The sequence below is a fragment of the Choloepus didactylus genome, chromosome 15, assembly GCF_015220235.1.
Source record: "Choloepus didactylus isolate mChoDid1 chromosome 15, mChoDid1.pri, whole genome shotgun sequence".
NCBI classification, from domain to species: domain Eukaryota; kingdom Metazoa; phylum Chordata; class Mammalia; order Pilosa; family Megalonychidae; genus Choloepus; species Choloepus didactylus.
The window spans coordinates 6,321,469-6,333,651 of record NC_051321.1 but is presented as its reverse complement, the minus strand read 5'-3'; the positions used below and the strand labels follow the sequence as shown (position 1 = coordinate 6,333,651).

The window sequence follows — 12,183 nt, the reverse complement described above, 5'->3', positions numbered from 1 at the left end:
ATAAAAATGAGATTGCCATTAAGGCAAAGAAAGACATCTTCATTTCTTGTTTGTTAATGAACAAAATCTACTGGCATACAAGAGGGGGAAGAGGCAAAACTACAACAACAAAACCCAACGAGTTGCTTAAACTTGGGTTTCTCCTTCCCTTCCTCACCTCATACCTTCCCATCACCCTGAAGCTTGTCCACCTCCCAGGGAAGCAGATGGAGCTGGGGTGGTGCGAGTCCCCTCCTTGGTCAAGCCCTTGTCCTTGGGCCTCCGTCCACTTGCAGCTCTGTTGGGGTTTTCTTTGTCACCTCTGGTCAGGTTTTTTCACTCTCCCTTGTGGATTGCTCCTCTTTCTGCACTGCTTCCTTATGAGTTTCTTGGAGTTTGTTCCTGGGGCTCTTCTCTCCTTGGTTCCCACATTCCTGGAGCCATCTCACGCTCCTCTGGCCTCCACTGCCTCCCTGTCTTAGTGTCCTGGGGCTGCTGTAACAAAGCACCGCAAACTGGGTGTCTTAAGACTACAGAAATTCATTTTTGCGACTGGCCCTGCTGCCTCTGAAGGATCTAGGTTTCTCGTTGCCCCAGGTGCTCCTTGGCTGGTGGCATCATCATCCAGTCTCTGCCTCCATCTTCACAGGCTGTCTTCTCCCTGCATCTGTGTCTCTTCATCGAAATCTCCCCCTTCTTATAAGGACACCTAGTCGTATTGGATTTGGGGGCCACCCTACACCAGTTTGGCCTCATGTTAACTTGATTACATTTGCAAAGACTCTATTTCCAAATAAGTTCATGTTCACAGGTCCCAGGGGTCAGGACTTGAATATGTCTTTTTTGGGGAGCACAATTCAACCTCAGCAGCTCCCATATCCATCCCTCCAGCTCACTGGCTAACTGCAGTCCCCAATCACACTAGGCCCCACTTCTCTTTTTCTTCTCTCAGTTCTCCTGACTTTTGACTTTTTCCGTTCCTCTGTTTTCTCCATCCCCAGCCTGACTTCCCCAATGACTCGTTGCTTACTTTTCTTGGGGATCTCAGGATAGATGAACACTCTGATACCTGTATTTAAGACCCTGCCTTTCTGGGCAGTGGGTGATCTTTGGGGTGAGGACCAAGGCATGAGGTGGAGAAGAAACATCTCAGGGTGGAGGAGCTGACGGCCTTGTCTCCAGGGATGACGGTTGCCCAGTGCAGGTGTCCTTGGATGGGAATACTTAGTTTCCCAACCAGCTCTGCCTTTGGAAGAGAAGGAACTGTTTGACCGTGGAAATATTTTTAGTCACCTAACCTGAAGCTTTTCTCCTTCTGTTTGGCAACATGTATAAAGAGTTCCCCATCTTATGTCTCCAAATACATGTTCAAAAAGTTATTAATATGGATATTCTTGTTTTAAAGCCCTGACATACATGTAGATGCTTGTTGAGATGCAAACTGAAGAATAGTTTAAAAAAGAACCATAGAAAAGTATGAGCTTGTTTTGGGGGTGGCTGGTAAGGGTGGCCTTTTGGGACAATAGTCAGTGTTTTGGATTTGGGAAGGCGCTCCTCTCTGGTTTCCTTGGATTTCTACTTTGTTAGGTCTTATTAAATCTTGCTTTTAATGAATGTAATGGTGTCAGTCGTGGCTTGTTTCAGGCTAGATGTAGCTGTCCCCGTGTGCCAGGCAGTGGCATGGGAACTCATTGTTAAGATGACTAATTTCATGCCCCATTTTAAAGATAGATTGAAGCACCATGATGTTTCCAAGGTGTGTGTCTGTCACTGCTGGAAACCATTGTGTTAAGGCGTTGATGCCAGACAGTGACCAAGCTAATAGAGAAAGAGCATTCCAGGGAGAAGTGTGTGTTTTTACTGTCTTGGACAGCATCTTCTTTTTATTGCTTAGTCCAAATGTTATCCCCTGGGTCATGAAGGTTCATCCGGAAAGCTTGTCCCTGTTTTTTATTTTTTAAAATGAATCCTTCCTCTGTAGGCTGAATACACGTTTTTCACCCATCTAGGGTCTTTGTTGGGAGTAAAGTTCAAGCAGCAGAGCTCGGGCTGTAGATGCCCTCCAGCAGGAAAGAGGGTTGTTTAGGGAAGGAGGGGAGGGTGACAGCTAGGGTCAGAGTCACAGGGCTGGCAGTCTTGAGGATTTGGAAATCACAATAGATATATGCCTATTCCCAGGTGTAATGTGTCAAATACAGCATTCCTAATCAAAGAGAGTAAAATCAATATTTAGAACCTGCTAAGTCGTAGACCTGCCATGAGGGAGAGTCTCATGGTGGCAAAGAAGACTCAGACCGTGTCCTCCAGGAAATTATTGAGCACCGGCAGTGTGCCAGTTGCCTTCCTGCAATGTCCCATTTAATTCTTGCAAGAGGTGTCCTCGGGGAGAAACAAGTTAAATGCCCGTGCCCCTGAGGGATTGGGGAGGAATTTGGGGGTCTAATTGCGGAAACAGAAGAATGCTCCTGTGTTGTGTCCTGTAGACCTGCACTGTCTATTTAAATTTAAGTAAATTTACATTAAATAAAGTGAAAATGTTTTTCCTCAGGCACACCACCTGAACTGCAAGTGCTTGAGAGTCACTGTGTGCCCAGTGGCTGCTGTATGGAACCCAGCGCTATGGGATGTGTTCACCGTCTCAGAAAGGTCTGCAGGGCAGCACTGGCTAGACCAGAAATACAGGGGGACCTCAGCAGTAATCCTGAGGACCTGGGGCGAGGGAGGTGCTGGGTGGGGGAGGTGATGGCTGGGGAGAAGATGCTGGAGGGGGAAGTTCTGGAAGGGTGGGTGCTGGAGGGGGGAGGTGCTGGATGAGGGTGGAGCTCCCAGGATTTGATCCTGGAAAGGTGGAATCGTCATCCTGGCTTCCACATGCTCGAGCAATTCATCACCCAGCCCTGTAGGACCTCAGCCTCTTTGGGTCAAGTAAAGGTTTGGGATTGCACTCTCCAGGCAGCGCCACTCAGAGCAGCTGACCATGGCCCTGTGCCAGTTGATGGACTCTTAATTACCTTTGTGTTGAGATAAGGATAGACATCGAGAGTAAATGTTTAGAAGCTTTGACAGTAATTTGACACTGCCATGTCATCCAAGTGGTATTTAAGTTTCCTGCAAGTTCATTTTTACTGTATTTTACAAAGATACCTGGTTGATGATGGGTTGAGAAACAGTACAACGTGGCCGCTTAGCTTTTCACTACCGGTGGTAGTAAATCCCCGCTCTCCTGTGCCTCGTGGCTCTGGGAGGGGGTGGCTTTGGCCATTGGGTGCAGGGCAGCCAGATTGGACGGGCTTGAGGTTGGCAGGGGTGGGGTGGGCAGGCCTGGTCCCAGAGGGTTGGCCGGGCTTAACCCGGGGGCCCTTCCTTTGCCCTGTTGGGCCACCTCTGTCTGTTCAGAGTCTCCACACCCTTGGCTGTCTGCTCTGATGGGTGGTCTGAGGGACGGCAGGGTGGGCAGCGGGCAGGGGGCTGCAGGGTGGAGAAGGGTCCCTGGGCCTGGCACGTCACAACTACCCTCCTGCAGGCTTTTCCCCTCCTTGCATCTCTCCTCCTCCACGAACCCACCCCGGCCCCTGCCTCCTTCCTCTGCTGCTCCTTCAAGCCTCCATTTCATCAGATTATTCAGACCATGAAGCAAACACGGTTGTGAGTCGTTGCATTCTCCACTTGCTGTTTCCAGAACCGCTTCATTGCAGTCCAAGTCCCCACTTAAGATGCATTTGAACCAGACCATTTCCCTGTTTGTCGACTTCTGAATTCCAAATGTCTTTTAGAAAATCTCCATCATTTCAAAGTCATGCTTTGCTTCCTGGAAGCTGTCTAGACAGGTAAACCAATGGCCACCATTTGAAGGCTCTGGCTCTAAGACTGTGCTGGTGTGAAGTAAAAAAAAAAAAAAGTGCTGTAATAAAATTCAAATTTGCTCTTTCTTACATTACAGTAATACCCCTATTTAGCATGACTTAATTCCTGGCAAATGGATTTTTGGAGGTTAAGGAGAGCCCAGTGGAGGGCTTTCCTCTCCAGTGTGCTGTGCTTCACTAATTCGCCCCCTTTCTCTTTCTCTGCCTTTTACTTTTTGTTCATGGTCTCTGCACCTTGGCCCACCATCTGCAGGGCGTCTGTGTTCTGCCCAGTCACGGTGGCCATTTCCTCACTCCCTTCCTTTGTCATGGTGACCACTCTCCTGATTCTTTCTTGTCCTTATAGTGCATTCTGACCTTGACCTCCAGGTCTCCTGTGTGCCAGGGGCTGGGGGCAGAGGATGAAGGAGGGGTGGGTCTCAGTTTCCTTCCTCAGCTGAGTACTGGTCCTTACCACTCTCAAGGAGGTGTGCGAGAGAGAAGAGCTGCAAGTACACCCTCAGCCCTTGCTTCCCAGCTGTTTCCATGTCATGAGACACATAGGAAATGGGCCTTACTGGATAGCTCAGCTCTGAGGGTCAGAGTGGACCAGTGCATCAGATCTGGTGGTCCAGGTCTTGCGTGGCTGGCCCAAGGGCTGAGGACTCTGGCTCCTCTGGGCACTGGGGACCTGTTTCACAGGTCCTGGAATCTCTTGTCCCACTCAGCAGTTTTCAACCAGGGAGTATTTGAAATGTTGGGGTGGGGTGGGGGGCTGTTTGGTTGTTACAGTGACTGTAGGGGTGGAGGGTTTGGGTGTGTGTGAGTTTTTCCTGGTATATAATGGGCAGGAGCCAGGGATGCTAAAAGCAGTTCAGCGCAACAAAGATAACATCCCTACCTCTTGAGAACTGCTGTGAGACCCTTTGTCCTTTGGTGATATTCTTCAAGAAAGGCATAGCAAATTAATTTTTAAGTATGGGAGCTTCTGCTAGCTTCATTGATGAATCTTATTGTTTGTATTCGTTCTGTTAAATTTTTGGTTTGTGCGTTTTGATCGATAAACGTATAGATGGCACAGGAATGATAGACCCTAACTGCTAAGTTGTCACTTGGGACTGACTGAATCAGGAGGTTGAGGTTGGAGATGGGGGGGTGTGATTTGGCAGCCCTAAATCTGTTTAAAGGAGGCTCGGTTACAAAGAGAAGAGGTAATTTTGGATATAAGATATTTAAGATGTAGGCATTCTTTGTTGAATAGTGTATAGTTTATAGAACAAACGTTGTCATCATCTTTTTTGTTCTGAATTTCTTCTATACGAGGCTCACAGTAGCACATCCTTGAATCTCTCCATGGTGCTGTGTGTTTCTGTTCTTTAGCTGCATCAAGCCATCGTGTCCGGCCATCTGTCGTGTCCCATCAAGTTCCCATGAGGGACACAGGTCGGGCCCTAGGGCTCCTAGGGAAGAACTGGTCTTGCCATACTTTCCTTCTTCAGGATCCACCAGTTCTACACAGGCGATTTGGCTCTGCCCCCAATCTTCCAGAGATGTAACACTTTAGTCTGAAAGTAGAATTTGTGGACCATATATATTTTAACTCAAAACCTCCAAATGGAATCAGTTTAATATGCGTTTTCTCAAGAAATATGTAAATTAATAATTGCTTCATACATTATTCAAGAAAAACTTATTTTGTATCACCGATAGCTCTTCTAATCTTATATAAAGATATGCTAATGGATTTAATTAAAATAATTATACTGAATAATGTAGCCTGAACTTTACCCTAAAATAGTATCTATTAATCATCATCAGTAGTAATATTTTTAGCCAGAGAGACACTTACCACATTAAACTGATACCTGATAGAAAGTGCATTTTTTTGTTTTGTTTTGCAGTTTGGATTAAGTTGGCATCCTCATGAGATGCATGACAATTAAGTTTGCTTAGAAAAGAGTGCAAAAATTATTTATTTATTTTTAACCTGAACTATTTCAGCAATTAGAAGACTTTCAGCATTGTCTGCCATTTTGTTTTTCCTCTAATAAGAATGTGTTTCTGGTGTTTCAATGTTTCTAGTCCATTTGATTCCATTTTGATCTTACTTTCCTTCCTTAGAGTTGTGATTACTGAAGTTGATTCCTCTTGATTGCCTTGATATTAAAATATGAACCCAGTTTTAAAGAGGACACTGAGCAGCTTGCCTGTTATTTAATGGAAACAGAAATAGCTTTGCCACTGGCCATGGTTCTCTCTAATTTTGTTTCTGGATCTTTCTGTGACTTGTTGCCTTTCAGTCAGCTCCTTGATGAGACGCTCTATTGGATTTGGGGGTAATTTCATTTTTTACTTAAAGCCTTCTCAAGCATGGACTGTACACAGGTTCTGGGTGTCTCAGTGTGCTCACGTGCCAGTGTCGATGGCCCGAGGCCCAAGCACATTGGGAACTAGGTCTGTCCATCCCCAGGGAGACAGATGGAAACTTGACCAAGTTCAAAGAAAAACACAAGCCAGGGCAGAACTGCCATCGAGTTAATTTAGCTAGGTTTAAAATCAAATTTGAAGAAATAAATTGCTTAAAAAGCAAACATTCCTTTGGTGAGTTCACTTAATGACTTAAAAAAAGAGGAGGTGGATGAAAACACTAAGAACAGTTAAATCATTTAAATTCCCATGCTGAACCATTCTTTTTCTTGGGTAGGGCAGGCCATAAGGGGCTGTGTTTGGGGGTTTGGGGTAGCCTCGGTAGAACTAGAGACAGGTAGAACTGGGTGATAGTTAGGAGTTAGAATTGACGCGCTTTGTCGCTGGTTAGACGTGAGCTGTGGGGAAGAGGGAGTGCCAGGCACGATGCCCCGGCCTGGCCTCGGAGCCTGGGTGCCAGCTGCGCAGTGCTCAGAGCCAGGGGCCCTGCGGGAGGTCAGGAGAGGCTGGCTTTGCCGCATGTGTGGGACACCCAAGCTGTGAAACCCAGAGGGTCCCGCTGGACGTATGGGTGGGTATGCGACTCAGGGAGGAGGCGAGCCCGGGAGCCTTTAGTGCAGAGAAGGGTGAGCACCCTGTGGGGCTGTGCGGAGGAGGGGGAGACAGAACAGAACTCCACGGACACCCGCACATGTGAGAAGGGTGGGCCTGTGCAGGAAGCTGAGAGTGAGGGTCCTGGATGCCACGGAGCAGGGCCACGGGCAGGGTTGTGTGAGGAGAGGACTGAAGACCCTTCCAGGCCTCAGCAGGTGGGCAGAGGGGCATGCGAGGAGGCACAGGTGGTGGGGGTGTGGGGGGCAGCTTGGTTTTTAAGGTGAGAGATTAGTGAGAGCTTACATGTTGGCGGGAAGGAGCCAGAGGGAGGGAGAACTGATGTGTGGAGCAGGGGAAGGGACAACCGCTGGCAGGAGGCTGTGAGCAGACAGCAGAGGAGGGACCCCCAGCAGGAGCCGGTCACTTGTTGGGAGGGAGGGAGATGGGCACCCCCCCGAAATGGGGCAGTGGTGGTTCAGAGGCTGGGGGGATGCGGTGGCACGTTTTGGCTTTGGTGGTAGGAAATTGAGTGGGTTCTTTTCTCACGATGGGTTTTGTTTTTCTTTGAAGTAGGAGGTGAACTGAGGGGGAAGGAGGTAGGGCCCCAGGTGTGAGAACTTGGGGACTGGAAGACTGAAATGGTCCCTCTGGGAGAGTGGAGTGTGGACAAGAGGAGCCAGCAGAGCCAGGAGAACACGGGTTGGACACGGACATCGTCATGGCACCACGCTCCAGGGCTGGCACCACTCCTGCTCCTCCTTCGTTTCATTCAGTCTAGTCTGACCTTTTTGGGTCAGTTTTCCATAACTGACTTTAGATTTGTGGCCATCTCTACGCTCTCACCCTCACTTGCTGCAAGACATAAAGTCTAGTGCATTTTGGGATCACTGGATTCCGTGTCCCCATCTCAGCGGGGCGGTCCTCTCTCTGCAGGTGGCATCCTTGGCGCTGGAGGCTGGTGGTGACCCCAGCCCTGCCCTGGTTTGGACCGTGTCTGGCCGAGGGGGTCACGTTGACGGGGGGCTGGGAGACAACTCTTGTTTGTCGCTGTGAACCTTGCCCTTGTGAGCTTGCCCTGCTAAAGCTCCTCCATGCGGACGACGCTTGATTGGGCACAGGATAAAACACATTAAGCCAACGCATCCATCACCCTCCGGAAACTCACAAACTAAACAAGACACTTGAAGAGAACAAGCAGGCAGCCCGCGCAGACTCTTCTTATTAAATGTCAAGATACATATTTTTTAGTTTTTCAAAGCAACTCTGAGGTAGTCGAAGCAGAACATTTGAAACCAGAAAGAAATTATTTGTATTTAATGATCTTTTCAAAAGTTGCATCTCAAAGCAGGTAATTGGAATCCCTTGACCCAGCTGGCATTGAAGGAGGGGGTTAACACCTGGAAAAAACTAACAATCATGATGATAATTCTGTAGTGCAGATTGATAGAAAAGGCGAAAGTTCATTCCTCAGCCGTCCTTCATCTTCTCGACTATGAAGCCCTGTGATGTGGTGTTTTCACAAAACTAGCACTGGAGATGGATGGGCTGGGTTCAGATCCGAGCAGTGTGCATCTGGGTAAATGACTTCACTTTTTGTGCCTCCACTCGCTCGTCTGTGAAAGGGGATACTAATAGATCTTGCTCAGAAGGTTGCCATGGGGATTTAATTTGTGTTTAGAGCAGAGCACCTGGAATCTCTTGGACCTGTACAAAAAAACTCACATTTATGGATTAAGAAACCTGAATTCAGTTGAAGTGACTGGGATCTGGCCACTAACCTCGTCAGTACCACATCTGGGACATGGGCCCAGCATTCTCTCGGGCATTTTCCATACAGATCTATTTATCTGGGTGATATGTTTTTATTCATTTTTTAAATTAAGGTTTGGTGGCAAACAGTGAAATTCACTCTTTCTTACTGGATTGTTTTGACAAATACATCCACCACCTCAGTCCGGTTCCTTCAGCCCCCTGACGTTCTCCAAATCTCCAGTCCCTGCAACACTGAGCAGGGTCCATCCCTTTTAGTTTTGCCTTTTCCAGAATGTTACAAAAATGGACTCATGGAGTAGATAGCCTCTTGAGTTGGTCTTGTTTTACACATCGTAGCATGTTTGAGATGTGTCCATGTTGTCTGATTTAGTGGTTCGTTCTTCTTGCCGAGTGTTGTCTGGACGTGCCAGTTAGTTGATCCATTTGCTACTCAAGGGACATTTGAGTTGTTCCCGTTTTTGGCGATTATAAATAAAGCTGCTATAGATATTCAAATACAGGGCTTTGTGCAAAGATTTCGTTTCACTTGCATATGGAGTGAGGTGACTGGGTCACGTGGAAAGCGAATGTCTAACTTCATAAGAAGCTGCCAAGCTCTTTTCCCAAACTGCGGACTTAATTTTGCATTCAAATCAGTATTGTATTCCAACAGCACTTGGAATTATCAGGTTTTTTTTACTTTGCTTGTTTTTTTATTTTTTTTTTTCACAGTTGTAATAGATTTTATTGGTATCTCATTGTGGTTTTAAGTTACATTTTCCTGATGACTAATGATGCTGAGCAGCTTTTCAAATTCTTCTTTGCCATCCATTTATCTTCTTTGGGGAAGTGTTTATTCAAAGCTTTGGCCTTTTTTTGGCTTGGACATTGTTTTCTTATTATTGAGTTTAAGAGTTCTTTGTATATTCTGGATACAAATCCTTATTAGGCATGCGACTTGCGACTGTTTTCTCCGTCTGTGGCTTGTCAACAAAGACAAGTGTCTGCACAGCGCCTCTCCAGGATCCCAGGCTCTTAACTCCTGATGAAGTGCAATTTGTCAGCTTTTTTTTCTTTTATGGATAGTGTGTTTGGCATTTAATCTGAGAAACGCTTGCTTAACCCAAGTCACAAGTGTTTTCTTCCAGACATTTTATGATTTTAGGTTTTTTACATTTGAGTCTGTGATGCTTTTGAAGTTAACTTTTTTGCAGGGGATAAGGTACGGAATGAAGTTTCTCGGCGGAGGGTGGCTGTGCGCCTTTGTTGAAAATCAATTGTGCATGCTATGTCCTGGGTGATACTTTTAAGGTGGGTTTCTGCCTGCTTGCTTTCTGAAGACCGAGGTAACGATTGCTTGTGTCATAGGTGTCGTGTTCTTCCAGTGCTCAAAGCTTTTTCCCATTCTCTTCTCAATTTGCTCTTGAGCTTTATAGCCACCCCTTGAGACATCTGACATAAGCTTTTTGCCTGTTGTGATCAGGAAGCCCAGCCTGGTCCAGCAGGGAGAGGAGGGCAGAGCAGGGTCAGGGCACGTAAAATCCAGGAACTCATCCCAGCAGGACACAGCCAAAGGGCCAGCTCGGGCTTCACACCTAACTCGAATTTTAATTCTAGCTCTGTTAGGTGCTAGCTCTGCATCCAGGGGCAAGTTCGTCTCCTCGCCTTCCAAAGCAGCTAGCTCCTCCTAAGGAGGACTGTTAGAATTCAAGATAAACTAGATCAGAGTCCCAGCTTTAATAGGATTTATTATTATTGTCATCACTGTGGTTTTTTTGAAGATGTGGGCTTTCTAGAAGATATGAATATGGAAGATAAAGTTACTATAGAAGAAAATGATTCAAAATTAAGGGATACACAGATACACAGGCAGGCAGTTTGGGACTGGAACATGGGTAATAATTTCAGGAATTGAATGTGGTACAGCTGCAGTGAATTTAAAGGAGGAGGCTTCTGCGGAGACAGGTCTTCTTTTGTTGTAGCTTTGTTGGAATTAAAGGAGAAAATTACATAAAAGAGCTTAGCACAGGATAGGCAACTGGTTACCTGGTGATAAATGTTGGCTTCCATGAATATTACTTTTATTTTATGTATCAAGATAATCATGCCAGAAATGACCATTCTTTGTGCATCAGAGATTTTTTTCTTTGCTCTATTTTCATTGAGTTTAGCTGTCAGCCCGACAACCTGAAGTTATCTGTCTCTTCTTGATATTCGTGTGGGTCCCATAGTAATAATAAATTGGCGTTAACACTCACCAGCCTGCAAGGGGCTTGACCTTTTTTGTTGTGTTCTTGTTTTGCAGGGGGCAGCGCTGAAGTACTTGCCCACGATTGTCAATGATGTGAAATTGGTGTTTGATCCCAAAGAGCTCAGGTAAGGAAACTCGTGAGGCGAGCGCTTCCCACCTGTCCATGGGGAGCCTTTAGCTTATGTGATGCCCATGGTTCGGACTAACGTACGCAGAAAGCAGTGGCCCTGGTCATTCTGGAAGATGTGCTACTGATGGTGTTTGGGACACCATGTTATCACGACTCTATATGAGAAAGGCAGTGGTCACAGTATTTGGCTTGGAGGATTGTTTATAGTGCAGTGGGTACATAATACAAATTTGGTATTTGCATACTTTAGGGTTTGAATTTCAATACATGGTGGTTGGTTTTTTGTTTTGTTTTTAAGACTGGAAAAACAACACAGTAGCTTCAATATTCTTGTGCCAGTCCTTCCTCTATAACATAGAGAGCTTCTCTTTGTGAGCTCCTGATGACAGGCTGTAAGCTTCAGGCAGAAGAGTCAGAAGTTCTCATCTAAGGGGATGGTAAAAGAGTATAACTGCGAGGAAGCTGGTTTTTGGGTTTTCCAACCAACAAGTGAGACTGGAGACCAAATTCATCTTACCACCCCTCTCGGTCCAAGTCCGATCTTGGTTGCATCTTTTGTAGATGTTGCTGTATTCTGAAAAGCAGCCCTTCTAGACCATCCATCTGAGAGCACAGCCCTCATCTGCTTTTGTTTTGGTTTAGATTTGACATTTAGATTTTTTTTTTTTTTTTTTTTTTTTTGGATTTCTCAAGCCAAGCAATTATTTTCTTTTTTTAATCTTCATTTTATTGAGATATATTCACATACCACGCAGTCATACAAAACAAATCGTACATTCGATTGTTCACAGTACCATTACATAGTTGTACATTCATCACCTAAATCAATCCCTGACACCTTCATTAGCACACACACAAAAATAACAAGAATAATAATTAAAATGAAAAAGAACAATTGAAGTAAAAAACAACACTGGGTACCTTTCTCTGTTTGTTTGTTTCCTTCCCCTATTTTTCTACTCATCCATCCATAAACTAGACAAAGTGGAGTGTGGTCCTTATGGCTTTCCCAATCCCATTGTCACCCCTCATAAGCTACATTTTTATACAATTGTCTTCGAGATTCATGGGTTCTGGGTTGTAGTTTGATAGTTTCAGGTATCCACTACCAGCTACCCCAATTCTTTAGAACCTAAAAAGGGTTGTCTAAAGTGTGCATAAGAGTGCCCACCAGAGTGACCTCTCGGCTCGTTTTGGATTCTCTCTGC

General features: G+C 45.8%; 1 protein-coding gene across 2 annotated transcripts in view; it reads left to right on the top strand.

The window, feature by feature from the left end:
* The window catches only part of DOCK1 (dedicator of cytokinesis 1), a 546,722-nt gene that overhangs the window by 190,251 nt on the left and 344,288 nt on the right, over positions 1–12,183 (top strand). For both annotated transcript variants that reach the window (XM_037804943.1, XM_037804942.1), the window contains exon 24: positions 10,900–10,970. In XM_037804943.1, the coding sequence (XP_037660871.1) occupies positions 10,900–10,970 (71 nt within the window). The remainder of the gene's footprint in view (positions 1–10,899; positions 10,971–12,183) is intronic.